The 27,936-nt window shown below is 42.0% G+C and overlaps 1 protein-coding gene across 4 annotated transcripts; it reads right to left on the reverse strand.

Moving 5' to 3' along the window:
- On the reverse strand, nucleotides 1–27,936 carry si:dkey-81h8.1 (uncharacterized protein LOC100034657 homolog). Of its 4 annotated transcripts, none has more exons than XM_061092199.1 (9): nucleotides 27,794–27,936; nucleotides 21,940–22,036; nucleotides 21,549–21,662; nucleotides 15,334–15,390; nucleotides 13,022–13,159; nucleotides 8,420–8,467; nucleotides 8,161–8,274; nucleotides 7,488–7,571; nucleotides 1–1,458 (listed from the first exon to the last, which is right to left on the reverse strand). In XM_061092199.1, the coding sequence occupies exons 2-9, from the start codon at nucleotides 22,033–22,035 to the stop codon at nucleotides 1,351–1,353; spliced, it is 759 nt and encodes a 252-aa protein (XP_060948182.1). In that variant the 5' UTR covers nucleotide 22,036; nucleotides 27,794–27,936; the 3' UTR covers nucleotides 1–1,350. The 4 variants fall into 4 exon arrangements, with proteins under 4 accessions (XP_060948182.1, XP_060948180.1, XP_060948181.1 ...); XM_061092197.1 differs by having other exon boundaries at nucleotides 1–1,461; XM_061092198.1 differs by having other exon boundaries at nucleotides 1–1,461; nucleotides 21,940–22,039.

Genomic DNA, 27,936 nt, shown 5'->3' on the forward strand with positions numbered 1-27,936 from the left:
TTTTCCATTTACCATTTATTTATTTGCATTGATTAAAATGTTCATTATATTCATTTGCAGTAAATCATGCCATCCTGTGGTTTCTACAAATACAACAAGCCTGTGCAGGAAAACTGTGACATGGGGCTCAGTAGATTTCAGGGAATACTGACATTATGAGTCTCAGCCCCTCAAATTGTATGTGAAACGAGTGTGACAAAGTACAGGAATGCTAGCTATAGAATCACTTCTATACAAAAGTTCTCACCAGGAAAGTGATGAGAGCAGTGCCACAATAATGTCAGTTTTCATCTAAATGTGAGCTCAGTAAAGGTGCTTCTTGTTTAAATTGCTTCACATATAGCTTTGTTATTCAGAGTTTGTAAGTATATAATAATAAAAGATCACAAATTATTTATCTTTTGTGATCACAACATACAATACATATCTCACTGTCTCCATGAAAACTGATAGATATATCCCCATATCTCAGCATCTGCTGCTGACAGTTTAAACATTGTGTTTAAATATGTTTATTTTGAGTCTCCTAACATAATGAGGGAACAAAATCACTGAAGTACTCCTTTAGATTTCAATAATAATAAGTCTAAAATATGAAAACAGATGATGAACAATTTTAGCTTGGCTGCTGTAACTTTTTCATCAGTTCACTGTAGACTGGCATTAAGAAGACTTGAGAATACCATTATATAAACTCAACGTTACTTTAACAACTGAGAAACAAGTTATTTCCGCAATGAAATATGTTTTGGTAAATGAGTTTGAGACTTTTTAAAGGCAAAATAGTACCTGGTTACAAATAGAATCTACCTTCATTCTAATTGACACTAAATGTGAACACTCTATTAGTGAAGTGCATATACCCTAGACCCTATTTGCTTTCTGCTTACTATGAGAACATGTTCTTTATACGTGCAGCCAATAGACCATACTCACACCGCTGCCACTTTCCTCTGATATTACGCTCAGGTCCCCTGTGCCTCCAAGATATCCATTGTCTTTTCAGTAACTGATTGGTTATCGACCTATGAAATGATAACAATTTGTCAGATTCCCTGTGTTTATATGATTTATAAGCCTGAATCACAGCAGTACAACATTATTTTGTTCATAATAGCATTTAAGTGTGATTTCAGAGGAAAATGGCAATCTTGTCGATATGGTATATTGAGTATTTTATACACTGATTCTAGTCACGTTGTCACCTGAGATGATGCATGTGTCATCAGGATAAACAAGTCTTAATTATAATGACCAGAGGGCTGAAAGGAGTAGTCTTTCCTCGTTGACATCCATATTCCTTCTATGTCTGACATGACATGACACCACAAGGGGCAGTGAGTGCTGATTTCAGGGTTCTGTAGCCACAGCCTCTATAGGCTCCACCTGGGGTTCAGTGCTTGGGGTGGAGATGTCTTCCATCTGCTCTGAATCTGGTTCAGTCACAACTACAGCCACCTGCTGACACACAAAAAAAAAGGTGAAGTGTGAACATGGCTTCCAGAAAATACAAACATCTGCATGCATGAAGTACCCTAGGGTAAGATGCTGAGCTCCTCATAAATGTTGAATGCACTAAATCCTACTCTTATAATAATAGCTTGAATTTATATCGCGCCTTTCAAGAGACCCGAGGTCGATTTACATGTTTCCATGGGGACAAAACACAAAAGAAAAAATGTTTTAGGTGCAAAACAGGATAGAAATAAACAACACTTAAAGCAGGGTGGAATGTTAACTGAGGCCAAAGGCCGTATACTGGTGTTTTGGGAGTTTTTTTAACCTGTCCAGAGAGCATTGATTGATTTGTTGTGATCACGTCGTGGCTATATGACGGAGCGCTGGTTAGACACCACAGTGGGGATGGCATGGTCGGTGCCCTGTGCACATAGCAATGTATTAGTCCCAGGGATTTAATGATCGCAAGGCAGTGTGGAGTGAAGTGGCAGACCAGATTCAGGAGTTGCACTGCAGAGTATTTCATGAGCAACATCTCAGCAGTGCAGAGAAGCAGCAGCTAACCAATTAGATGTGGCAGGTGAGGGTCAAGTCGGGCAACGGGCCGAGCGAGGTCGGGTATAGACCGGGCCAAATCGAAGCGGGACAGTCCTGAGATCATGGCAGATAAGGGGCTAGTTGAGAGGACCTGAGTGGAAAAATCCTCAGGTTGGTGTGTACACCAGAGATAGATGAATTTTACAATACCCCCTACCCTTTCATAAGCATCTAAAGCAGGGCCGCCCAATTTGGATTGGCCCGACTTCCTTTTGTTTTGGCCCTCCATGGCATTTTAATAGCTCGTGATTATTCCCCTCTTAGTTGGAAAGTAAATTATGACATCTTATCTATTATATCTTATTTTGAAATTAAATGTTTAAAGAAATGCGTACGTACTCCGCGTATGCCTAACATCAGTCAGTTAGGATTGAGCAGTCAAGGCAGTCGCACACAGTAGCTTGTAGCCAGCAAGTGGCTGTTTTGGACGAATATACGTAACATCCGTCTCCACTAGGGAACAAAACATTCCCTAGTTTTTTTAAAGCACAGCGACGAGGAGTGAAAGGATAAGGCAAGTAGCCTGCTAGCTAAACTTAATTCTCAGCATGGCGCTTTGTTGCAGCCAACATTAGCACAAAAGAATACAACCTGCACAAGTTATCAGATATCAAAGCTGATTGCAAAGAGTGGACGAGCTTATTCATGTGGGGACCTTGTGAAACAGTCTCTGACTGTGGCTGCTGACAGTGTGTGTCCTAACCAGGCACAGGCTTTCTCCCAAATCAGCCTGTCCCCAAACACAGTTAAACGTAGAATCAAGGATATGGCACAAGACATCCGCCAGCAAATCAGGCATGAAGCAACTGGATTTTCTGCCTTTTTCATCACTTGCGACAAGAGCACTGACATATCGGATTCTGCAAAGTTGCTGTTGTTTTTACGTGGAGTCAGCAAAGATTTTGAAGTCTCTCAAGAGCTGGCTGGCATCGAGACACTTTCAGGTACAACAAAAGGGCAGATATTTTTTTAGCAGTGGAGAGAGTTCTGGAAGAGAACAGTTTGAGGTGGGAAAATCTGGCTGGCATTACAACTGACGAAGCCCCGGCAATGGTAGGGAAGAAATCTGGCCTCACTCCTCTGGTTTCGCAGAAGGTCAGCGACTGTGTGGGGGAAGTTTTAACATTCCATTGTATTTTACATCAGGAAGAGCTGGGTGCCAAATCAATCGGGCTTAAGAGTGTGAGGTCCGACATTGTCTCTATTGTCTCTATAATAATAAAAGCTCCAAAGCGCTACCTCACCGCCAGTTCAAGCTCTTCTGGATGAGATTGATGCGCAATATGGTGATGTGCTGTACCACCAGGAGGTGAGATGGCTGGGCCGAGGGTAAAGGCTCCAGTATGCTTCTACGTATCCGTTTCGCGGAGAGGGACGCACGGGGACCAGAGAGTCTTTTTGATTTTTACTTGTACCACGACTGTACGTTTGAAAACAATTCACCGCCAAACCCATAGGTGGCGCAACGGAAGACGAGCTCAGAGAAGCCTACCCCATTTCTGGGAAGAAGAAGTCCACGTGTGTTTATTTACCTCTGTCAGCTTGCCTCCCACACACTGAACCATGGCAACTAACAGATCTAAATAAAGTGACACCCAGCGGGTCAAAATGCTGATGTTATCGTTTCTTAGCGCAGCGGTTCTCCGGTCTTGTTTCCCAACTGTGTTGCTGATTCCACAGCTTGAATCTGCTTGAGGCTACCGGAGCTAGCTAGCTCCCCCCAGCTTCCACACACAGTCAGCAGGGACTCCCGACACTAACTACTACCCATTGTTTGCTTCTAACCTGATGGTATTATAGAAACAGTGTCATGATAGCAGTGGAATTAAAAGTAGTGACAGCGGGTTTTTGCACTGTTACCACCGCAGTTAGCATTGTTGCTAGCCCGCTAGCCTAGCCTGCTAGCGCCGTTTTGAAAGCTCGTTATAACCGTCTGTGACCGTGCACATATGCCGTCAGTGCTCTAACGAGCCACCGTCAGCCGGACAACTCCGCTGGCTTAACACACACGTCACATTAATCGTAGAATTGTAGTTGTGTTTGTGTTTATTGTGAAGCAGGAAGTTTGAGGTCCGGAAATGTGAAATCCGGAAATGACGTTGACCGGTAATGATGTCGTTCGCGGACCAATCACAGCCAAGGGGTGTCCGTGGGGTCTCCGAAATAAACACGGACAGTTACAGTGGCGATTTTAGCCTGAAATTTCTGGTGGGGCAATTTTGTATGACGTCATGTCACCGTAACAAAAATAGAGGTAGCTGATTATTATAAGCAGTAGGCCTATATAGACCACCAGTAAGATATATTATGGGCTGCATTTTGAGTGCCAGCAGGCAGCAGAAATCCTATTTCAAATACATTTCACTACTTTAGTGCTCAGCCAGACACAAAGATGTTGCCTATAATACAGCATTAAAGTAAAATGATTGCAACAAAGTAAAAAGATTAGACAGACACATAGCTCAAATAACTTGCAGAATTTATTATTATCAACATGAGGCGACATGCATCAGCTTCATCTGCACAACACTTTGTGTTTTCCTCCCTAACTTAAGAAGGCCTGCAACTGTTTAGAGTTGGCAGTCATTGCTAAGTGTCATGGATAAAAGAGTTTATTTCTATTTTCATTATATATTATATATTCAAATGAACACTTATTAGAACAATGTTTATCTTTTGCTTTCTGATTTGATACACTTTAGATAAGAACCCAGTGTTTTATTTTTCTTCTTTGCCATACGAGACAGAACACGGTCAGCACAGCTGTGTCCTTCAGGCTCGTCCGTACCTAATAAAATGATAGGAAACATAAAATATGGCATTATTGTAGAGGAAGTGTTACACAAAGTTTGTATCTTTATTTTCTGTGGATATTCAACTACTGAATTTGAATATGGTTTTGGATTAAACTGTGCACTACCAAGACAATGCATTTACTGTATGGAGTTCTTCCACATTATTAGTATTGCAAAGCTTATTCTCCAACGACTCATCCTCATAAACAAATGCTTCTCTCTGCTGGGTGGACCGGATCATGTAGCCTGACTGCGGGCTAGCCGCCGAGCTAAGCTATCCACCAGGTACACGTCCCTTTGAATCACTAATTACAGATTAATACAATACTAAACTTGACTAACCTCAGAACCGGGAGCTCACACGTCTTTAGCCTCTCTGTCAGGAGAACAAGCAGGACTTCAAAACGTATTATTCATCCGATGTGAGTGAACCTGTCCACAGACCCGGGTGGTGTTCACTGCCGAGGCAGCCTGTTAGCTCAGGTGACGTCGAACCGGAGCGTCAGCCTGTTTCCGGGTGACGCTGACACTGGAGCGAGTATCTCTCTGGGAACGTCGTGGGGCTCATCTGCATAATCACAACCTTGCAATGTTAACAGTGGCCTGTGTGCTTCACGCTGATTGGTGCTCCCATGGCACTGGTCTGCAAGCTTCACGCTGATTGGTGCTCCCATAGCACTGGTCTGCAGCTTCCCCTGTGTGCCCACACCAGAGACGTACGGCAAGAGGGAAGCGTTTCACAAATCAAACTCAAAGACAGAAACACACACGAATCAAATGACACCAAAACAAGACTATAATGCTTGTGAGTCTCGTTTATTCACACACACATTCACTCTTTTTGCATATAAAATAAAATAAAATATATTTTTGCCACAAAGTTCAGATATGCAGTATTTAGCTTTGTGCACACCAGCGCCACCAGGGGGGGCACTGCCCCACCTGCCCCTTAGGTAGAAACGCCACTGGACAGTTAGAAAAATCAGAGGTGCACGAAAAGCTCTCCGAGGCGCTCGGAGCGGGCGTTCCACGGCGGATAGGGCGGTCTTATCTGTCCGTTTTGGAAAAAACGGAGAAGCAAAAATCGTCCTTATGTTCTCACCTTTTATAGTTGCAGGACAAGATCAGGACGTTTCAAGTAAGAAAGGAAGGTAACATTAAAGTGCCCACAGATAGGAAATGGATTGGTGGATGTGACAGAGCTGCTCAACGTTTTGAATCTCCAGATCTAAGGGAAGGACCAGAATCAGTCAGCTGTTTGATCACGTCAAAGCCTTCAAGCTAAAACTACTACTGCTCAGCAGACATCTCTCAGCAGGTGACTTGCCTCCTTATAACATTCAAACAACCACAAAACGTCATTAAATTGAAGTAATATTTATGTATAATATTATTATTGGGGCCTTTATCATTTCCATTAATCAATCTTTTAATTATTTATTTGAACTTTTCTTTATTATATTGCCATAGTTAAATATACTCCTGGCCATTTTCTTCTCATCAGCTTTTGATTGCTTGTGTTTAGACGGAGTTTTACAGGCACATTGAAGATTTCAGAGACAATGCAACTGTTTTTGAACTATTTGCTCATTCCTTATCTGTTGATGTGGACACAGTCAGTGAGGAGCTCCAAATGGAACTTATCAAACTTCAGCCTGATTCACAACTTCAAAACTAGTTTAGAGAACTTTCCTTACTGTCTTCTACAGATGTGTTCCAGCAGACAGGTATGCAAAGATCCGCAAACACCCAAAGATAATGCTGTCCCTCTTTGGAAGTACCTACTTTTGTGAGCAGACTTTCAGTGTGATGAATCTAAACGTGTAAGCTGAGAAACTCACTGTCTGACTTTCACCTCCATGACATCCTCAATCTGTCAGTGAGAAAGCTGGATCCTAATATCGAAATACTTTTGAAAAAGTCTTCATGTCTCCCACTGATATTGCAAGTGATTTCAAGTGATGACTGTACAAGGCTGTGAAGAATGTAATACAGAATTTTGATGGTGTGCTCCTTCAATGTTGCTCAATGTAAAGTTAATATCCAATATTGATTTGTAACATTCAATGGTGTCACTGTGACATTTAACTTTGAATTTTTGTTACACTTGACAGAAGTGGACAACAGTTGTTTTCAACTTAATTTTCGAAAAGCACCTTAAGTTGTATGAACTTTGTCAGAAAGGTGTCTTTCCTTTTAAATATGTTAATGTTCCAAAAAAGAAACATAAAGGAGTTTTATGTTTTTGAGTGTTATGTTTCTAGACATAGCACTCATCTCTGCACATTAATCAAATCAAATACTATTGTAATTTCAAATAACACCAACATTTATTTTTGGCCCACAGCCTTCAATCCAGATAATTATTTGGCCCTTCATAGGAAAGAATTTGGGAGATTCTGATCTCAAGGGTGATATGAAGAAAAGTATTTGGAGGTATAGCAGAAGTATTGTGAGGTGAGGTATTTCCTGCTTTGACTTGGCCCAAGAAGAGCAGGCAGCAGGTGTGAACACAACTGAAATGCTCCATTGTCATTCAGAGCACAAATCAGAGATATGTGATACCGTGTATTATGGAGGGGATAATGGTAGTCATGGTCACCCACAAAAATGTATTTCATTCATATTAAATGTTACCTGAGATGGTTCAGCTGCAGCAGCCTGCACAGTTGGAGCAAGTGGGGGGCGGGTCTGTGGATAGACAGGTCTCTGGCTGGAAGCCTGGGAGGGAGGGACACACACACATTTATACAGTATATAATTACATATATGTGCGAATATAATGTAATGTAACGCTGTTGTTATTGAAGCGAAACAGGCGCTTCTCTTTCTGTTTATTTTCCTGAGTTGTTGGTTGATAAAGATCCGCAGTTAAACTCCCTGACAGGAGTTTTTAAATATACGTATTGAACTCTGGACATTGGACTGTGGGACACACACACATCTTTTCCTATTATTTGGTTATTTTTGTTCAATTAATATGAAGTCAAATTTAACATGTTCTTAAGTGTTCTTCTCTACTCTGTCCAAAAGTTTGTGTTTTAATAAAACCCAGAAATGCCTCCATACTTCTCCTGTGGTGTGATCCAAGTGTCCGTAAGCCCCAACATTCAAATTCGACTCTAAATGGCAACGTTTACACCATGTTGTAAGCCCAAAAGTGTGATATACGAAGTAGCAATGCACTCTGCACGTGCCCTTGGGCGAGGCCTTGTGTGAAATCTGTGCTGCCTGTGTTACTAAATTGAGAAGTTTCCCTGCCCCTTTGAAGTCAAATATAACTTGATGAGGCTTAAGATATCAAGTTCACCTTAGTGGCACCAGCAGCAAGGACACTGAGTCCAAACAGCATAGCAGTGATACAGATCAACAGCTCCAACACCAGGAAGACCACCAGCGTCCCCAGGATCCCGTCAATCAACAGCTAAGTGTAGTCAGAAAACAGGAAAGTCTCAGGACATGTTTTTTGAGTTAAGGCATTTTTGTCTTCTACATGCACTGATCAAGACAAAACATCAACATGACCTATCTGACCAAAGTGTTACTTGTAACAGTAGTAAGTCACTTACTTTACACTTTTGCTCGATCAGCCCGGTGCATTTCCTGAAACAATGTTGCTGCAGTAAATAGTAAAGACAAAGAAACATGGAGTGTGCTTTTTCACAACTTGTTGTGTATACTATAAATTCATCTGGTTAATTTATGTGCAGTCATATATCAGTGATGTCTCTGTGTATACTACATAGCCTGTGTACACAGGCTACTATAGGTTTACTCATTACTTCAACAAAGACAAAAAACACGCCAATTTCCATGAAATGATGTAGAGGAGTGGAACATGACCCAAGAAAGAGCCTATTACATGTTAGGGTAGATCCTGATCAGGGAACAGATCCACGAATTTATTTCACTTTCTCTTTCATTTAATTTTGTTTTAATTGATTTCTCAGAGTAACTCATGGATCTTGATTTTTTTTTTAAATATACATAAAAGCTTCTTTAGGGGACTGATATTCATGAGCGTGTGCAATTTGGTGCAAATCCAAACCAAAATCTGGATCTAGTGAATAGAAATGTGGTTTCATAAGGGGACAGTTGGACCTTGGTGGAGGTAAGCATTCTAATTGAGTGCCACTGGAGTTTTTGTAATATCCCTATTAATTTACAAAATGGGTGAAGAAGTGCAAAAATGTCTCCCTTATAGATCCCTTATATTTTCCTCCCAAGACAGACTGTATTTCTAGAAATGCTACATCTGTTTGAAAAAATCCTCCTGTGTAAATCATAATTTTTGTGTACGTAGAATGGTCTGTATAGATACACACGTGGACAAAATTGTTGGTACCGTTCCGTTAAAGAAAGAAAAATCCACAATGGTCACTGAAATAACAAAAGTAATAATAAATAAAAATGTACTGAAAATCAGACATTGCTTTTGAATTGTGGTTCAACAGAATCATTAAAAAAACAAACTTATGAAAATGGCCTGGACAAAAATGATGGTACCCTTAACTTAATATTTTGTTGCACAACCTTTTCAGGCAATTACTGCAATCAAGCAATTTCTGTAACTCTCAATAAGACTTCTGCACCTGTCAACAAGTATTTTGGCCCACTTCTCGTGAGCAAACTGCTCCAGCTGTCTCAGGTTTGAAGGGTGTCTTCTCCAGACTGCATGTTTCAGCTAATTCCACAGATGTTCTATGGGATTTAGATCAGGGCTCATAGAAGGCCACTTCAGAATAGTCCAATGATTTGCTCTTAGCCATCTCGGGTGTTTTCAGCTGTGTGTTTTGGGTCATTATCCTGTTGGAGGACCCATGACCTGCGACTGAAACCAAGCTTTCTGACACTGGGCAGCACATTTTGCTCCAGAATACCTTGATGGTCTTGAGATTTCATTGTACCCTGCACAGATTCATGACACCCTGTGCCAGTTGCAGCATGGCAGCCGCAGAACATAACCGAGCCTCCTCCATGTTTCACAGTAGATACAGTGTTCTTTTCTTTGTATGCTTCATTTTTGCGTCTGTGCACATTGAGCTGATGTGACTTGCCAAAAAGCTCCTGTTTGGTCTCATCTGTCCAAAGGACATTCTCCCAGAAGCTTTGTGGCTTGTCAATATGCATTTTGGCAAATTCCAGTCTCGTTTTTTATGATTTGCTTTCAACAGTGGTGTCATCCTAGCCTGACGTTGTCATACTCATTATTCTAGTCAGAATATGAGTCTGAGACCGCTCCATTGGGCTGTGATTATGGGGTGTGTTTCAACGGAACCAGGAAACAAAATGCCTCTTCGCTCAATTGGATAGACCTACAACCAATCAGAGCAACGTAGTATGTGACGTATGTCAAGCGACGCATAGTTGTTGTCAGTTGTCTGTTTAACGAGTTTGTTCACTCTATAAATAAATCAATGGAAATGCTGCTAATGCCGCTCGTATATCCACCGGAGGCAAAGCCCCCAGGAAGCAGCTGGAGACCAGGGCTGCTCGTGAGAGCCCCGGCCGCCGGCGGCGTGAAGAACCCTCACCGCTACCGGGACCCGGGACCTTTCCGGCAGCTAATCGTTTTTTTCAAGCATTCACTTCCTTGTTGCTCCAACATTAACAGCGTCCCAACATGTGTGTTTTTTGTCTCATATGTGCTGAGGAGCGTAGCTCACTCTCTTTTTATTTATATGACTGCTTGTGTGGCTGCAGCATCGGGGCCAGCTGATAAATTAAACTTTTTATGAATCCCGTAGGAGGACGGCAAAAACATCTGTTCGATCTACAAAAGCCTTGATCGCGTTCCTCTGTTCCTCTTTCAAAATGAATGCGCTGTCGATGTCTCTGAAACAGACTCGATGGCAGCATCGACACATCTCAGCTCATAGATATTAACACTATATATGTCTAAATATGTCTCAGCTCTCCAGCGGCAGGCAGCGCTCTTTGCTGACGTAGTTGACTACGTCACTGTAGATCATCTGTCAATCATCGTATAAAGCCCGCCCTGACGATTTGATTGGATCGACCAGCTTCTGTACGAGCATAGTTTCTCCCCAACGGAGCGACTCCAGACCGAACTTCCCGGACTCAAATGTTGTGGGCGGGGTTAAGTTCGTCTGGCACCCAGGCTAGTGTCCTCCTCTGTCGTCTTTCATGAATTCCACTTTGGCTCAAACAGCGACGGATGGTGCGATCTGACACTGATGGACCTTGACCTTGGAGTTCAACTCTAATCTCCTTGGAAGTTGTTCTGGGCTCTTTGGTTACCATTCGTATTTTCCGTCTCTTCATTTTGTCAGCAATTTTCCTTTTGCGGCCATGTCCAGGGAGGTTGGCTACAGTCATGTGGACCTTAAACTTTGGAATAATATGTGCAACTGTTACATAGACACGTACATACTACACACAAATATACATCCACCACACCCCCCATCCCAAGCCTTCTTCTGCTTCGTACCCCCAGTGTGACAGGCGGGTCTGTGACCAGCGCCTGTGGCTGCAGGACCGGATGGCTGCTTGTCAGGCTAGCTTACCTCCATCCCCCAACTGGCTGGGTTCAGAACACCCAGTCACTGGCTTACCTCAATCCCCCTTCCCCCCTCCCCGTTGCAAGTCATGTTTAAAATGTATGTGCTGTGCTGTATGTGTATGTGCTGAGGTGTTTTTTTCCTGTTCCCACACTATACTCCTCTAGGAGCATAGTCTGGGGGTTGTTTTTTTCTCTCCTCTCTCCCCTCATGTTATGCTGTAATCTTCTGTAACCCCTCTGGCATTTCATTGCCTCTGTACTTGTACTCTGTGCATATGACAATAAATTTGACTTTGACTTTGACTTTGATTTTGTTGTCACACGAACATCAAGCTGCTTGGAGATGGTCTTATAGCCTTTACCTTTCACATGCTTGTCTATAATTTTCTTTCTCGTCTCCTGAGACAACTCTCTCCTAAGCTTTCTGTGGTCCTAGTTCCGTGTGGCACACACCATGATACCAAACAGAACAGTGACTACTTTTCAACCTTTAAATAGGCAGACTGACTGATAACAAGTTTGAAGACACCTGGGATGCTAATTAGAGGACACACCTTAGTTTAACATGTCCCTATGGTCCAATTATTTTCAATCTTTTCTAGGAGAACCATCATTTTTGTCCAGGCCATTTTCAATGATTTGTTTTTGTAAATTATTCTGTTGAACCAAAATTCAAAAGCAATGCCTGATTTTCATTAGTTAATTTTCAGTATTTTTTTATTTATTATTACTTTTGTCAGTTTCAAGTTATTTCAGTGACTAATGTGGGTTTTTCTTTCTTTACCGGAAGGGTACCAACCATTTTGTCCACGTGTGTTTATAGACTGCTTTTCTAGTCCACACACAGACTTTTTCTATGGAACAGCCATGTTCAGATCTGGGGCCATATATCTTATCACTCAAGAGTTGACAGAAAAGAGGTTTACACTTAGCGTTCTCTAGTCCTCAGCTTATTAAGAGTACATTCATCATTTGGAATAGGTTTTAATGGTGGTGATGACATCTTTAAGACTTAACTGGTGAATGCACTCCAAGGCCGAGCTACTTTACATGATCAAAGATGACTGCATACTAAGCTCCAATGATATTACTTACTTAGCTTGGATGTTTTGAATATGACCCCCAATGATTTGATTTTTGTAACATTGCAATTCCACTTATTATTGAAATTGTATAGTCCCTTACAATTTCAATAACAAGTGGATAACAAGTATTGGAAATTTGACCATTATTTGTCAAATGTCCATTAATGCTCCCTCTTATTCCCAAATTTCGGTCAGGCTCATTTCTGTTTTTGAAATCAGGTTTTGAATTCACAAGATAATAATAATCAACATTATTAAACAAAATAATGGACTGCACCTTTAAAATGATAATAAGTGGAGTTGACACATTAAAGTCCAACATATCATAGGCAAAGACAGACACTACCAACTAATCGTGAGCATTAAATACTTTTTTATCACAAATGAGTAACAGTATTTTTCACAGTGACAAATGACATTCATAGTTTGATTAAAACTAACAGACATAGAGAAAAGTGTTTTATGTATTTAGGGTTTACATTTCTGTCCTGCAAACATTGTTTCAGTCTTGCACCAGGCAAGACTAATATTTTCTAAAACAAGCACAGTTTTAAAGACATTACCACGGCATGTAGCTCCAGTCTGCGACAGTGTTCACAGTGGTAAGAGTCCTGGCGGTAGGGGAGGTGTTTGGACATCAGACCCAGTGCAGCAGTGGCAAATGCGGCACTGATGAGATGCAGCACGAGCGTGCATTTCACCTGCGAATTAAGAAAACAGTGCACACGTACAATAGTGTTTGTTATTGTTGTTTTGGTAACATATATAAAATACTGTCTTGTATTTATTACTACCACAGTACAAACACCACATCCTTTAATTTTTCTTTAACTCTCTCACTCACTCACTCACTCTCATTCACAGCTATCTAGTGAGGACACTCATTGGCATAACGCAGTCCTTGGCCCCTTACTCTCCTTACCATCCAAACTAAATTCCTAACCCTTAACCTAAATCAAACAGAGTTAGAGACACTACACACTGACTATATATATGTAGTAGAGGGTCCCTCAGGGTTCCGTCCTGCGTCCCCTCCTCTTCTCTCTGTACACCAACTCTATCAGCTATGCTGATGACACCCAACTAATCCTGTCTTTTCCCCGATCTGAAACACAGGTAACACCACGAATCTCTGCCTGTCTGACCAACATCTCTCAGTGGATGTCTTCACACCACCTGAAAATTAACCTTGACAAGACTGATCTACTTTTTCTCCCAGGGAAAGACTCTCCCACCCATGACCTGACTATTAACTTTGACAACTCCGTGTTAACCCCCACTCAGACTGCTAGGAACAGGGGTGTGACACTCAACAGCCAACCCTCCCTTACTGCCAACATTACTGTAACAACACGTTCCTGTAGATTCATGCTGTACAACATCGCCTTCTTTTGCTTTTATTTTGAAGAAATTGTACTTTCTTGATTCTTGTGGTTCTGGGTTTGTACCCTCATGGTTGAATGCACTTATTGTGAGTTTGGATAAAAGCGTCAGCTAAATGAAATGTAATGTAATGTAAATATAAATCAAATCAAATCAAATCAAATCAAATCAAATCAAATCAAATCAAAGTTTATTGTCACATGCACCAATGACAGTGTCATCGGAGCAGTGAAATTCTTGTGACATGACAGGCAACATCTACGCAGTAGACAGGCTTTTTACAAAATTTTTAAAAAATGACATACTATATAACATATAACATAAAACATATAACATAAAACATATAACCTATAGCAGAACGAAGCAGCAACATATCAAAATGAAGCAGCAGATTGCAAAAAGAAGCAGCAGTAAGTGTTCACATTTTTAAAAAATGACATACTATATAACATATAACATATAACATAAAACTAATAACCTATAGCAGAACGAAGCAGCAACATATCAAAATGAAGCAGCAGATTGCAAAAAGAAGCAGCAGTAAGTGTTCACATTTTAAAAAAATGACATACTATATAACATATAACATAAAACTAATAACCTATAGCAGAACGAAGCAGCAACATATCAAAATGAAGCAGCAGATTGCAAAAAGAAGCAGCAGTAAATGTTCACCGGGTGAAGGAGTGGGGAATATTCAATTAAATACTATGAATATGAGTATGTGTAGTACGTGTATTTGAATGGGTGGTGGAGCAGAATGTGCATGGTAACTGTTCATATATATATATATATATATATATATATATATATATATATATATATATATATATATATATATATATATATATATATATATATATTTAGTTATGTCATGAGAGGTCACTAGGGCAGGCTAGGGTGGAGTAGTGCAATATATCTAAGAACAACAAAAGAAGGTTAAAAAAGGTGAAGTTGTATTCTTCTTATAAACAGGCGACTCAGGTAATTCTCTTTCAAAATCAAAGCCAAAGAACAAACGAAAAATATCCCAGAGGAGATAAAGGTTCTTTCAACTGCACAGAATTAGAAAAACTCAACTTAAAGTGTCCACTGTTTCCCAAGCTACAGGGTCTTCTTTCTCTGAATAGTTCTCAGTCTGGTTCTGTACTTTCCTTTATGTAGGCATTCTGGGAGCTGTAGTGTGTGCATCGGTGTCCATTTTGTGGTGTGGCAGCCAATCATGAATGGGAATGTAGCCCTCTACTAAATGGCCCCTTGTGATGCCACAATATATACAGTATATGTCAGGATATTTCTGTTAATGGCCCTCCCCAAACTATTTGATGTGAAACACAGAGCTGCAGCCCTATCTTCTGGTACTGCCACTTCATCACAGTGAAAATCAAAGCCTCAGTGCTGAAGGGTTATCGGCTCATCTGTATCATTATAGAGTACTTGAAATGGTCCAGACTGTATCACAAAGCTCTGCTTCTGTAAAAGCCAGACTTACCCAGAGTAGAGTAGGTCTCCTCCCACTATGGACCAACACAGAACCAGACAGGGTCACCTGGAGGGGTTACAGTACAACACACTTACATACAGAATTTGGAAGAAATTTAAGTGTCAATATGATATAGTCAAGTCCATCATAATGCAGTTCTGAGAAAAATAAGAAAGGCAGATGAGGTGGGATATACCTATGCATCGATAAACACTACCCACAGTTTCCCTGCCTCTAAAGCCATTCACAGACATAAACTCCAGAGGATATCCGCACAATTAGGTCCACACTTCCTTCAGATTTAGCTTTTCATACATGAACAACATAGCAGGACATTCTCTGGTCGCAACAACAAAGAAACCTTCGTAGCAGTTAGATAAGGTGTGGCGCAGCATGCAGAGGCAAGGCTAAGGGATGAATTTAGCTGTGGAGTATATTTTTTACAGCCTATTGACACCGGTGTCTGCCTTAATCACCAAAAGTTCTATTGACATCTTCGTCAGTATCTTCTATGTGTATGGGCCTGCTATTTCACCACTACAAACAAATTGTTTAGTCCTTGCAGCATGCAATTGAAGGGAGTGACTGACTGCTGGAGAAGAGATTTTTAATGTCAGGAAAGTCAGGGAATCAAAAAAGAAAAAAAAAGGAAAGAGAAAGAAAGCAAATGGAGGGCAGACAACTGTTGAGATAGTAAAATAAGAATGTGGACTTGAACCAGGACATGTCCATTTATTTTTCCACACAGTCAGATCTCGCTCAAAAACAACAACTAGGCCTGTCACGATAACACATTTTTCTGTGCGATTAATTGCCCCAGAAATTATTGCGATAAGCGATAATATTGCCGTTTTGACACCATTTTCAACTTATATAATGATAATGGCATAATAATGCAAGTACACCCTTTCGAAGATCAATAAACTTTTATTTTTAAAGAACACTGGAACTGGACATCTGGAAGACATTTAAAATATCCATAATTAATTAACAAAACATCCAAAAACAATAAATAAAATTATTTTAACCAAAAATGCTCTTGAATAAAAACCAAACACAACCAAAAACAATAAATACAATTTAAACACTAAATAAAAAGGATGTAAACCAGATTGCACTTCAACAAATAATAAACATTAGGCTCAGACATACAGGCAAAACTGCCAATTAGGACCTTTGTGCAAAAAAAGTGCAAACTAACAACAAAAAACATGACTGAAAGCGGATGCCTCAACAGGTCATATGCAAATCTGTAGCTTCTTTAGTCTTGCAGATTCCGAGCAAGAAATACCAACATGTTGACTTTGTGTGGCTTAAGGCAGGATCTCTCAGGAGTAACAATGTGGCCAGCTGTGCTAATCATTCTCTCTGAGCTGGTGCTTGTTGCACAAATGCACATGTACTTTTGGGCCAACTTGGCCATCAAAGGAGATTTTCTTTGATTGTCATGCCACCACATCAAGGGATCACAAGCTGCATCAAGTGCATCTTCTTGGAGGAATTTGGTCAGCTCTGTATCGGCCTGCACTCTTTTTGGAAAGGAAGCCTGGGTCTGACTTGTGAGATGAGCTCGTCTGTTTTGAAGAAGGTCACTCAGCTTCATCTTCTTGGTGGGTGCGGTAGCAGTAGGTTCATCCACGTTTCCTCCAGCAGCGTTGCTGCAGCTCTCACCACTGGCACCTTCTCCACTTTCTTCTGGCCCTATTCTGTCCAGTAGCTCTTGGACAAGCTGTTGTTTGACATCATCCAATGCCTCTGCCTCCTCCATGCTGCCATGATACCTTGGATCCAAGATGGTGGCCTTTCTCAGGAGGACTTGGATTGCAGGTGATTTGTATTTTTCAGTCAGGACCCTGCACATGTTTTATTTAATGCTGGCTGTCAGTGCAGTGTCATCAGGGCCTGGAGAGAGAAGGTCGTCTTTTATCAGTTCCATCACAGGTTTAACTGAGGACACTGTGACGTATCTTTCCCCTGAGAGGACGTCTGTGAAGTCAGCTAGTGGTTTCATTGCTGCGTTGATGGACTCCAACACAGAAACATCTTGCCAGGTTGGATTGAGGTGGCTATGTTTACGGTCTTGAACCAGGACACTTCTTATGGCTGGGAGTTGCTCGAGCACCCTCTCTACCATCTTCTGCTTAGTGCCCCATCGTGTGACAACATCCTGTGGGAAAGATAATATTGTTCTTGTTCATTAGTTAGTCTATATCAACATTCTTAAACAAATACTACATTTTACATTTCCATTATTATTCATTTGTATGTTTTATTTTATTTTTTAATGCCAGTGCATACGACTACAGTCTCAATTAAATTCAACAGGTCTAGAGGCTACTTTAAAATAAGAATAACAACTCTTTAAATATTTTGTGTTGCAAATTAAACAATAGAATATAGATGTATTGCACAGTAATACATTATACAACATAATTCAATGCACTGCACTCACTACTGGACTCATTAAAAAAAAGTAGAGTAATAAATAGTCAATAAATAATACATTCTCATGGTAAATGGTAAATGGATTTGTATTTATATAGCGCTTTTCTAGTCTGATGAAGACCACTCAAAGCGCTTTACAGTACAGTTTCACATTCACCCAGTCACACACACATTCATACAGTGCATCTACTTGCAGCACTTTGTTATTCTATGGGGGGCAATTGAGGGTTCAGCATCTTGCCCAAGGACACTTCGGCATGCAGATGGTTCAGACTGGGGATCGAACCGCCGACCTTCAGGTTGGAGGACGAACACTCTACCCCTCAGCCACAGCCGCCCATGGTCTCATTCACTCAGTCAGTACATTCATGTGGTCAAACACTGTACCATCAACTTAGTGCCATTGTATGCATTAGATGCATTAAATTAAACTATCAATGAATTAAATCACTCACCAGTATTAGACTGTGTTGGAGGAGATTTGCCTCACTCTGTGCCTTCCTCAGGTCTCTTAAGCCAGCTCAGGTTGAATGTGTTGACCAAACTTTTACAGAGTCCTAATGCACGCGCTGTCCGATCTTTGTCGCTGTCCAGACCATGGCACACAGCAAGGTGGAGGTTGTGGCCAAAGCAATTGAGCCATGACCAGCCAAGATTTCTTATTGCAGCAACAATGTTAGCACCATTATCTGTAGTGATACAGACTAGTTTGTGCTCATCCAGTCCCCAGTCTGCTAAAGCAGACTTCAGGTTTTCTCCAAGGGTGTCAGCAGTATGATTCTCTGGGACATATCTGGTCTCTAAACACTTGGAGTGCAGGGTCCAGTCCGCAGTTATGTAGTGTATGGTCAAGCTCATATAGGGAGTCATGTTTGTACTTGTACACATATCTGTAGTGGCAGAGTAAAATGGGATGTCTTTGATCTCCTTTAGTATGCTGTCTTTTACACTGTTGTACAGTTGTGGAATTGCCGTTTGTGACACGTATGTTCTCCCAGGCAATTCGTACTGGCTGTCAAATGTTTGCAGCATTCGTCGAAATGCAGGCTTTTCCACGATACGAAAGGGCATCATCTCTCTAGCAATGAAGCGAACTACACAGTCAGTGAGCGCGCACCATTTTGCGCTGTCCTGTTTGTACTTTGTTTGCCGACTAAACGCCCCAGTGATTGTGGACTGTTGGGAAGACGGAGACTTCCCATCCGTTTGTTTTTTCCCAAGCTGGGAAAACTGCATCGGGTGATTGTGTTTTAGGTGAAGATGCAGGTTTGTTGTATTGCCGCGTTTTGTCGATATTGTTTTCAAACAAATGCGACATGTCGGCTCGCATAGGTTATTTGGTTCGCCCCGGCCGTTGGGTTTGAAGCCGAAGTGCTCCCACACGGCAGCTGTCGCGTTCGGCTTAGACACCAACTCCATCTTTTTATTCTTCCAAATGTTTTTTCTCTTGCTCTTCTCCTCTCGGGACTTTCATGCTGCACTCTGCACTGTGCAACGCCAGGGCTCCGCCTCCCACATAGAGACCAATGCTACAAGTGACTGACACGTGACGAGGGGGTTAACTTATTGTGCCCTCAGCTCGGCCTTTAAGGCTGCGCTGCAGGAAATAATAACTAGGGATGGGTATCGTTTGGTTTTTATCCGAAACCGGTTCCTAACCGATACTTTTAAAACGATACCGGTGCCTAAACGGTGCCTGAACCGATACTTTTTTCAAAAAAGTGCACAAAACGATGCTTGACTAAGAAAGGCTTTTTCTATTGCCAAATATATTAACTGTTTAAAGTAGATTATAAATATAAATAAATACAAAACACACACACTCTGACTCGTGACTCTGACTTCGGTGCCTGAGCCAAATGAAGACTGAGGGTCGCTTTCCCATCACTCAGAGACCACCGTGTCTCCGCGGCTGGGGCTGTCGCAGGCAGGCTTCGGCCCCCCGCCTTCGGCCCCCTAAAATGCGGTCGCTTTTATGAAACATTTCTCGGCGTGGTCTTCGCTCCTCCCGCACCGACCCTTTCCAAGCCGACCCGGAGCCAGTCGCGGCGCACCGCCACGGAGGAGATGCGCCCGGCGGGGCCGGCCAGCTCCGGGGACAGGTCTAGCGAGGAGATCCTCCCCCCCCAACACCTGCACCGGAGCCCTGACGCACGCGGGGCGCGGGCAGCGCGGGGACAAGAGTCTGTCCACAAGCAGCCGCGGCCGACATGCGGGGGCCCGCGGGAGCCGCCGCTTCCCGTGAAGGAAGGAGCGGAAGTGTGAGGAGGCGGGACGAGCGGAGACCTCAGTCTTCGATTGGCTCAGGCACCGAAATGAGGAACCGAAATCTCCGTTGCATTTCGGTCTGGGTAGGTACCGGTTGTATTGGTACCGGTTCCATATTGGAACCGGTTCTCGGTACCCAACCCTAATAATAACCATCACCAACTGAATGCCTAACCCTGCGCGCTGCCTTGAAGAATTCAGTTGGGGCAAAAAAACACCAATCCGCCGAGAGGGCAGATACACCGGATTAAAAACTTTTGATATCCAGTTACTTTGAAGTGTGCGGATGGAATTTATTGCAGCCGGCAAAAAATTATCGCTCATTTTAATTTATCGCGCAATTAATTGATTTATTGCATATCGCGACAGGCCTAACAACAACCACTTTGCAATAAAGGTCCCATACAGATACACTGCTTATTATGACAGGAAACACAAATTCACTGACCAACCTTTCACAATAAGGCAACTAAATATTATAGCTGACATTCACACTGGGTTATGATCTACCTGTTCTACAGCGGAGCTGTGTTTATACAGAGGGGTTACCTTGGAAATGGCCATAAATATGTGTGTGTGTGTGTGTGTGTGAGAAAGAGAGAGTTACAAAGAGGGAGAGCGAGAGACAGAGCAAGCAAAACAGAGATAATGAATGCATTTCTGTCATATGAAAATATTTTAAACAGTTCATTTAAGTTTCTTCAAATTAAAAGTCTAGTGAACTCTTTGGATAGTTGTCTTTTATTATGCAGTAAGCTTTTTATCAATGTAGGGGTTAGAAATCTAAGATGGTATTTTTAAGGTTTGTTTTATACTTTAGGGGATTACTTGAATAAATGTTAAATCATTTTCTTTTAAAATGCCTCTCACTTGGTGTTACAACCCTGAGGTTGTGTGGCTCTCTCTCGCTCTCTCTCTGCTGTGATGATTGGGTGTGATGTGTTGCAGGTGTGTTCCCAGGGAGCTGATTGGTTCCAGCCCAAGCTGGAAGGATAAGAGGACGGCTTCCCACAGCTCCTGCGGTCGCTCTCCTTGCCACTGCCAGCCGGACCTCCAGCTGCACTCCCCTTGTGTAGCACTTTATAATCTGTTCTTGTGTAGAGCCCGTTCATGGTAGGGGTGGGTAGCCTTTTTTGTTTGATCCATATTTTCTCCTGTTTTGCTTACTTGAGGAGTTAGGTCAGTAACCTGTCTTTTGTTTTTCCTTAATTTTGAGTAGGGAAGTTTAGGTTGTTTCGCCTTAGGGTTGTTTTCTGTTTATTGTTTTGGCTACTAGCCCACCCTGAAGGAGAAGATGTTTCAATAAACACTAACGGGCTGACAATTGTTTGTGGCTGTTTTCTTGGGAGAGTGGAAGGAGGGGGGGAAAAACTCTTGTATCATGTTGCGACTGTTTTACCCCTAGGCAGGGTCGTAACACTTTGACATTTGTGTTATCACATGCAGCTCCTTCAGAGAATTTCCAGAGATTCTAAAGGGTTCAGTATATATCCGAAAGCAGCTTGACTGACCTGTATGACAACAATCAGGAACAGGGCCACATCCCCTGTAAAGTGGACCTCATGGATCTGGAGCACAGAGGCACTGAGACAAAGAATCAAAGCCCCAATAACAATCTGGATCGCCTGAGTGGGGGAAAAGTGGAGGAAGTCAGCGCATGTAGCCTTATCAGAACAGAACAGAAATAGCTTTTTGTTTGAGACAAATGCATATGAGAGATATAATCACTGACGCCAGCATATTTTGTATCTGGTCTGGTAAGAATCTGTACTATATGCTTGCTCGTTGTGGTAACTATTAGGTTTCTCAATAATATTGTAAGTCTTGACCTTACGATGTAGATACTATTAATGAAATATAATGAAAATTAATTGAACTGTATCAATTTAATTGAATGCTCACCCCCAGAGTCTTGGGCTCCATCTTGAGGTGGGACTGCAGTTGGCCTGGGGAGAGGGTCCCCCCTGCAGGGATTGGGTCTTTATCATTAAGAGCCATCCTGCTTAAGAAAGACAAATGACAGCTTTAACAGAACAGTAGATACAGATGTATTGAGTCCAAGAGAAAGTAATGGGTATGATGGGTAAAATGTAGCCTACGGTTATATGATTGACCTCAGAGACTGGTCTGTCTAATGATGTGCCTTGGTTTAACATAATTCAACTGAGGTGCTGGCAGGAACATGCTAATGAGGAAGATATACCTTGATTACTAACACAAGGAAGGGATGGCTACTAACTGAAAGATGTACACACGGTATATGCTCCAAGAGAAAAGAAACACCTTAATAGTGTCTCTTTATCTTTAGGAGTACTCACAAGCCGGGGTTTACTGGGAGCAGATACCTGCTTTGTGTTGTGGTATGCTCTGCACAATTCTCCTGTACAGATATAGGTGCGGCTGTGGCTGAGGGGTAGAGTGGTCGACCTCCAACCTGAAGGTTGGCAGTTCGATCCCCAGTCTGACACATCTGCATGCCGAAGTGTCCTTGAGCAAGATGCTGAACCCCGAACTGCCCCCATAGAATAACAAAGTGCTGCGAATAGATGCACTGTATGAATGTGTGTGTGAATGGGTGAATGTAAAACTGTACTGTAAAGAGCTTTGAGTGGTCTTCATCAGACTAGAAAAGCGCTATATAAATACGAAACCATTTACCATATAATGTGTAATATACATAATATATAGTGGCATATAGAGTAATTGGTGAGGATGGAAAAAAATGATTTAACACATGTGTGTCCTTGTCTGCATGTACAGAGAGAGCGGCTCTACAGCACCACTAGAGGAAGAAAATCCACAGGGTTACTTTGACACAGAAGCCCTGTGACTTAAAAATGTATATGGTCTTCAAATGGTGCATGAACACAAGAGGAACCCAACTGTCTAGCACAAATAAGCACAAATAGACAAAAACAAATAAATGAACACATTAATAATAAGTTATTTAAATGCTGATTTCTAAAAGGTATGTAGATAATTCAGGATCCTTACTCTGACTGATGTTTCAACTTTGAGCACTGTGAGATGCAGGTTTACGCTGGGTTCACACCGCACACTGGAGCGCCGCGACACGCAGCACAGCACTACTCTCAAGCGCAGGCTGTTCACACCGGACATGCATTTCTCAGCACCGGTACATGTGATTCTGCTTACTCTGCTTGTTGTTGTATGTTACCCGTTCAATGTACTGGCTTGGGGGTAAATGATGATGGTCTTCATAGCGGTGGATAGGAGGCGCCTGGCTTTCCTTGGCGCTGAGCGGCGCTTCAGCGTCCGGTGTGAACCCGGCGTTAGGCTCAGAAATTTAGTTTCTTTAACTTTGGGTTGAACACTACAGCAACCTATAAGCAAAGCAAATCGTAAGCAACTAGTCAATAAAGACTTTACTTTCTATCAATTAATCAATCAAATTGTATTTGTATAGCCCATATTCACAAATCACAATTTGTCTAACAGGGCTTTAACAAGGTGTGACATCCTCTACCCTACACAGACTTAATGTCTTCAATGCTGAAAGCAAATAATGGTGTTGTTTATGTCTTTTATTTAGTTTTGATCTTTTCACTCATATTATGGCACAGAAAGTCGCATGTCCAAAACGTAAGGGGGTTCGGTGAAGTGTTTGAGTCCACAAAACACAGTCAGATATGCTTACGTCCGCTAGCTTAGCCACTTCTGGTGAACTTTCAGACGCTAAAACACGGTGGAAAAGACTTTGTTTAGAGTCGTGAGGATGTCGGGATGGTGGACACTTGGATGACACTACGGGAGCAGTATGGAGGCATGTTATGTTTTTTCTGTTGTTTTATTAAGTTTGAAGTCCCTAATATCTCAGTTCTATTTGATTGCTAACTGGCTGCTACAACTTTTACCGCTTTGTGGACTCAAACACTTCACCCACCCATCCAATGGCATAGTGGTGAGTAGATAATTCATTTTCTGTGAACTATCCCTTAAGCAATGTTTGCGATATTAGCAAGTGTGCTGTGTTGTCTAAGATTTCTGTTGTTCTGTAATTATAAGAGTAACAAACTCAAGTTCACCAGTTTTTACAAACAAGCCCTTGAAGATCGGATAATGGCTTTTTAAGCATAATTTCTCTTTACATTCATGCATAATCTGGAGCCTGTGCATGTTTTGTTTAGTAAACAAATCCAGATACAAAAAATAATGGATTGACAATGGTAAAAAAAATTGTGTCAAATGGACTAACTCATAAGGAGACTTCTATGGACATAAGGACTTTATTCAAGCCTGAACATTTATCCAAAGGAATATAACTGTAAACAAGTATATCACCAAAGCTGCAGTCTCTTATCAAAATCAAAGAAAGACAGACCTATGTGAATTAGTATGTATATTGTATTTCTGCATGTGTCTTCCTAAACTGGAGTGCATTGAGCTTGCACGACCGCCAAAGTAAACAAATTTAACACAAACTCAAATTTTTGCTGTCTAAACTATCATCTATGTACCCTGATATTAGCCCACATTGTATCAAATGTGGTTTTGCTGAAGCTTCACTCATCCACATGTACTGGTCCTGTTCGAGCCTTACCAACTACTGGAGAGAAATTTTCATTACACTCTCTCGGGTGTTAGGCATCAGATTGGAACCAAGCCCGTTGATTGCTCTTTTTGGGCTCATGGAGGCGGAGGTCGAGTTGTCCATAGAAAAACGACGTACTATATCCTTTGTCTCCCTGCTAGCTAGGGGACTGATCCTGCTCAGGTGGAGGGATGCCTCCTCCCCCACTCACGCACAATGGCTAGAAGAAATCATGTCCTGCTTAAAATTGGAGAAGGTTAGATACTCGCTTAAGCAATCAAGTGGAAGATTTCAGAAGGCGTGGGGTCCTTTTTTTAATGCAATCCAGACTTTGTGAAAACCTGGCCATTAGGTGCAGCTTAACAACACTATGTACTCTTTGCTTATGCTTATTTTAAGCGCAGGCTCTAGATGTGACAATGTGCTCATATTATTGTAGTGTATTGGCGGTGACTGGGAAGGGATTATTTTTCATTTGAAGATTTTATTTGATATATTCTCTTTCTTTTCTGTATAACGTTGCATTTGTTTTTTTTTCTGTTTTTCTTTTTCTGTTGTTACCTTGTGTTTTGTTTTTTTCCTGAAGTTATACTGCCCAATTTATGTATGTCTGGACACATTGGTGTTGATTGTTGTACTCATGTTTACCTCCTGTCTCTGTAATGTCCATTTAGCATTGCACTTATATATTGTAAATCCTTCAATAAACAGATTTTGATTTAGAAATTTTTATTGTTGTGCCTTCACAAAAACCTCTCTATTATTAATATTTTGTTGTGTTACTGATGAATGTAGGCTATATGCATATTGGCATTGTTTTACATCTGTCTACTGCAGCAAGCCACGTTTCCCATAGCAAGACAATGAAGTAATGAACTGAATAGAAAAATAAATCATGCATCTACATCATTTAGTGTGAGCTGGAATGAACAAACAGCAGTGTCATGTCCCAACACTATGTATGTCACTTTGTCCCTGTGGAACAATTGGGCTGAGGATGTAATTCCAGGTGCAGTTATGTTGTCCCTTGATATAATGTTGGCTAATGAGGTAGAGCGGATCGTTAACTAGAGGATCGAAAGTATCATCCATGTCTTCCCCATCCCGCGTACTGGTCATGGGCAAGAAATGTTCCACATAGATGCACTGTATGAATGTGTGTCTGAATAGGGTGGAGGGCAAAACTCAACTGTAAAGTGCTTTGAGTGGTCATCAAGACTAGAAAAGTGTTATATAAATACAGACCATTTACCATACAATGTGTTAGTCTGACTGGGACCACAATGTTATTGAGAAGATCTCTCGATCTCTCGCCTCAGAGATTAGTGAGTGTTTTCAAAATGGGATAATTTTCAATAGCAGCTATCAACACTGGTGTGATAATAAACATGCTGAATGCAGGTGATGTGGATGTGTCTCATCTAGGCCTGTCTTTGTGCAGTAAGCCTGCAGACCAGGGGTGGACTGGCCATCGGGCATACCGGGCATAATCCCGGTGGGCCGTTGACCCAATGTGGGCCGGTCTGGTCCGCTATGTTGTTGTTTTGTTTTTTTTCTCTTCTTCCTCTCTAAATTCCCTCCAATTGGGCCGGCCAATTGGCTACAGAGGGCTAGCAGTGTGTTGCCAGCATCGACACATATTATTGGTCTATTGTTTGTCATTGTCAATCAATCATGGGCTGACAGGCTCAGAGAGCCCTGACAGTGCTGTCAATCACAACACAAACCAGGGTGGGGCGGGACCTCATTGCATTGGCGGTGGGAGTCGCGGGACGGGCTGCTGCTGAAACAGAAACTTAAAATGGATAATAAGAGTAAAAAACGCATCGGGGAAAAAAAGCAGAAGTCTCTGGAGGTGGAGGCTGCTAAATGTGCCAAACTGACGGACCTATGTGGTGCCGGGTTCACCAGCCCAGCAGCAGCAGGTGCGCCGGGAGACGAGCGAGGAGGACTCGACAATGATGAGCGAGTGGAGGCAGACATGTGAGCGCGCATTTTCAATTTTCAATACATTCTCCAAACTGGCTCGTTACTTGAGCAGCGGAGGTTGGCGTCGCACGCCTCTATCGACGGCGCACCTCTCTCTCTCTCTCTCTCTCTCACTCGCTGCCCCCTCCCTCCTGAGATGTGCAGGTCCCGGTGGCGTGTTTGCCGTCGGGGGGGGGGGCAGCGCGAGAGGTTGGTCTATCCCTCCGCAGGTTCACCTTCAGAAATCTTGTTACGACTTTTACTTCCTCTAGAATAGGATAAGAGATAGTGTCTTATTTTGTGTGCCTATAGTATAGTGGTTATACTGTGGTTTATTAATGTTCTTGGGCAGACACAAGAGGCACTTGTTTATAGTTAAATAGAAGTTCAGATGCACTGGTCCATTACTATTTGAACCTCAGCATCTAGGGTTCAAAATTGGTAAAATTATACATTATATGCATATTGTTGTTGTAATTTTTCAGTCAGTTGAGATAAATCTTGAGGAGAAACATTTTGGGTTGTTTTGTGTCTGTATAGACCTACTATAAAAAGCAATTTGCATTTTTAATTTTAGTTCTTGTACTTTTGATACTTAAGTACATTTCAACACCAGATACTTTTGATACTTAAGTACTTTTAATATGAGCTACTTTAAATTGACGTAACTTATGTCTTCTAAATGTCTTAATGGCAGATGTGCTCGGCTAATTATGTGGGCCGGTCTGAGCCAAAAAATGCCCGGGCCGTTTTGTTCTCCCAGTCCAGCCCTGCTGCAGACTGACTCTCAGCTCTGACATGCAATCAGTCATGAGTCAGCAAAACCAAGGACCTCTGCTTCTCTAGCAGCCCAAATGCATGTATGAACAGAACGACCTATGTACGCTACAGCAGCGGCCATAGCACAAGTATTTCTGTGAACTCAGAGCAGAAACACAGAGTTGACATCCAGTCCTTCATGGAGTTTAGGATACACATGATTTCCGATGAGTGCGCAGCGGACCTGGCACCGCTCCAGGAGCCGACGCGACATAACAAATTAATGTGAAATGTCCAGGTGTCCCACGTTGATTTATAGGATATACATGATCAGTACCCGAAGTAATGTTTCCATATACACAAAACATTTACGCAAGATGAACACTGACGCTTGTTTCCAAGGACACTCCGTTCCGTTTTAGACGAGCTGTCCTTGTTTCTCCTGCGTGAGGAAATGCGGTGAACGGAGCATCTTACCTCAGTTGTGTTGTAGCAGCTCGACGAATCTCCTCGTGATGATACACCGCAGAATGTGCTCAGTGTGGCTGCTCTGGAGGCTGCAGCAGGGTGTGTTCAAGAGCGGGATGTCACTGCGGCAAAGTGATGCTGCCACTTTTTTA

The sequence above is a fragment of the Limanda limanda genome, chromosome 19 (genome assembly GCF_963576545.1).
Source record: "Limanda limanda chromosome 19, fLimLim1.1, whole genome shotgun sequence".
In the NCBI taxonomy this organism is placed as follows: Eukaryota; Metazoa; Chordata; class Actinopteri; order Pleuronectiformes; family Pleuronectidae; genus Limanda; species Limanda limanda.

Coding starts and splice junctions, on each gene's coding strand:
- si:dkey-81h8.1 (XM_061092197.1), bottom strand. CDS start 22,035: ATGGCTCTTAATGATAAAGACCCAATCCCTGCAGGGGGGACCCTCTCC. Junction 21,663..21,939: donor TGGAGCCCAAGACTCTGGGG/GTGAGCATTCAA, acceptor TCCCCCACTCAG/GCGATCCAGATTGTTATTGG. Junction 15,391..21,548: donor TCCTGATTGTTGTCATACAG/GTCAGTCAAGCT, acceptor TAACCCCTCCAG/GTGACCCTGTCTGGTTCTGT.